The following is a 2,626-nucleotide window of genomic DNA, read 5'->3' on the forward strand; positions in this document are numbered from 1 at the left end:
ATCATGTCGACGTTACAATTCAGTGTCGAGGCTTTAATTGCAAACGGAGGAAAACTGATGCAAGGACCGTCAATTATGCAGTTTTTGAATGTTAATAATGGCGTCCGTTAAAAAAAATAATTTCTCACTTCAATAAATAAATTGGTGAGTGCAGTAATAAACAGGGTTCGTATAATAATCCGCAGAGAGCCTAAAAAACTGTTCCGATGGAAAATGGTTATTTTTCTTACCACCAAAGGTTGTTTTTCATGGTTATAGCTGACGATAAAGCATTAGTAAACCATTAAATCACTATTAATGGAGGCAACCGCCAGTTCTGTAAAGTGAAGCCAATGCTCTCTTGATTTATTCCCTCAGTAAACATTGTAAACATGAGTTTTTGGTCTCAATCTCTAGTTTCAAGTCTTCTTCAATACAGCACGATGTTCATTTAGTAAATTATGGTCATTTAGAGTAGAAAGCAAAATACTGAGATGGCAATGACCAAAAGCCAAGAAGAAAAATCCAAAATGGGGACACCCCAAAAGCCAAAATGGGGACACCTCAAAGCCAAGGTGGGGACACCCGAAAGCCAAGATGGGGACACCCCAAAAGCCAAGATGGGGACACCTCAAAAGCCAAGATGGGGACACCCCAAAAGCCAAGATGGGGACACCCCAAGAGCCAAAATGGGGACACCCCAAAAGCCAAAATGGGGACACCCCAAAAGCCAAAATGGGGACACCCCAAGAGCCAACGTGGGGACACCTCAAAAGCCAACGTGGGGACACCTCAAAAGCCAACGTGGGGACACCCCGAAAGCCAAGATGGGGACACCCCAAAAGCCAAGATGGGGACACCTCAAAAGCCAAGATGGGGACACCTCAAAAGCCAAGGTGGGGACACCCCGAAAGCCAAGATGGGGACACCCCAAAAGCCAAGATGGGGACACCCCAAAAGCCAAGGTGGGGACACCTCAAAAGCCAAGATGGGGACACCCCGAAAGCCAAGATGGGGACACCCCAAAAGCCAAGATGGGGACACCTCAAAAGCCAAGGTGGGGACACCCCGAAAGCCAAGATGGGGACACCCCAAAAGCCAAGATGGGGACACCTCAAAAGCCAAGATGGGGACACCCCAAAAGCCAAGATGGGGACACCTCATAAGCCAAGATGGGGACACCCCAAAAGCCAAGATGGGGACACCTCATAAGCCAAGATGGGGCCGGCCAAAGTGCCGAACTCCAGGCTTCAAAACGTCCGTCCACAAACCAAGAGGTGACGTCACGATGACTGCATCTCCTTCTTGTATACGCTGTGCAGTGGCACAGCATTTAAACACACTTTAAAGTGAACACTGCAGCTCTCCACAACATCTAATACGGTCTGAGTCACGTTGGAGCAGAGCCTCTCTAAAGGTTTGTGGGTTAGCAGGAGCTTTGGGATTAATGCCTTGTTTTCCCTTTTTCTCCACGTGGGATCAGTTATTTCCAACCGGATTAAATTGCTGAGCTGAGAGGAGGCCTGTGTCTTGTTGACCCCCCCCCCCCCCCCCCCCCCCCCCCCCCCTCCCCCCAAACTTAAAAGGAACTTGACTCCAAACCATCGGAGCTTCTGCGGCGTCTCGACCACCCAAGCAGCCGGTTCCTGAATCACGTCTTCCTTTTTCCGTTTCTCTCACTCGCTTTTTTGCGTTTCCCACAAAAACCAGAAGAGAATAAAAAGCTAACTGCGAACACATGATGAACATTGTCGTCGGTGTCACTTTACGCAGAACAAGGAGCTTTAGATAAAGGGAAGGAACGGCTCTAAAACGCAAAAGAATGGCCTGTGCGTGTTATATTTCTCGGGCTTTTATTGTGAAAGGTAACAGCATTGATGCATTTAAAAATGCCCGTGGCCAAAATAAAAAAAACATGACACTTTTTTCGCTGCACATACGCGTTTAAAGGCAAATATCATCGTTTAAAAATGTTTTCTCAAACCTGACTGAAAAAAAACTTGGTTACGCAACACGACGGGCCAGCTCTTATAGACGTCAACAACAATGATCCCAAAAGCCATCGCAAAATAAAAGTGCACAATAAACTCTGTGGGCGGGTGGAAGAAAACCTCATCATTATCTTCTTGTATTTCGCAGTGCTGCTGCTGCTGTTGTTGTTTATTAATTCTCTGTCCATGACTCAAACCTGACACCTGGGGAAACTTTCCCGTTCTGTGGACGACGCACTTTGTTGAAGTTTCACTGCAGATGCTTTTCACCCTGTGAAGCTTTAGCATGTGGGTGCTGCAGGAAGGGACTTCCTAAGGATATATCATTGCATTTAAAGCAGCTTTAATTGAGGAATGTTTGGCTTCTCCAGGGTTTTTGAATATTGAGAAATGGTTTTCTATATTTACTCTTTTAGCAACGTTAGCATTCATGCTGCTAAACACTAAATCACCTTGAATTCCTCAAATTTACAAATTTTTGTTCAAATTTTACCTTTTAAAAATTTGACTTTTATGTGAAACTGTTATGTATTGGTGAGTATTCCATTAATTGTTTAGCATATAAAATAATAACGCTTTTATAGACTTTTAGTCTATAAAATAATAAAAAAGTCTATAAAATAATAAAACTATAAACTAATAAAACTGTTAAAGTA

At 44.2% G+C, this 2,626-nt stretch overlaps 1 protein-coding gene across 1 annotated transcript in view; it reads left to right on the forward strand.

Moving 5' to 3' along the window:
* Nucleotides 1-576: 576 nt before the first annotated feature.
* nhsl2 (NHS-like 2) overlaps nucleotides 577-2,626 on the forward strand; it is a 20,415-nt gene continuing 18,365 nt past the window's right edge. The window contains exon 1 of the mRNA XM_034557746.1: nucleotides 577-1,036. Coding sequence (XP_034413637.1) covers nucleotides 577-1,036 — 460 coding nt within the window. The remainder of the gene's footprint in view (nucleotides 1,037-2,626) is intronic.

This window comes from Cyclopterus lumpus, chromosome 18 (assembly GCF_009769545.1).
Source record: "Cyclopterus lumpus isolate fCycLum1 chromosome 18, fCycLum1.pri, whole genome shotgun sequence".
NCBI lineage: Eukaryota > Metazoa > Chordata > Actinopteri > Perciformes > Cyclopteridae > Cyclopterus > Cyclopterus lumpus.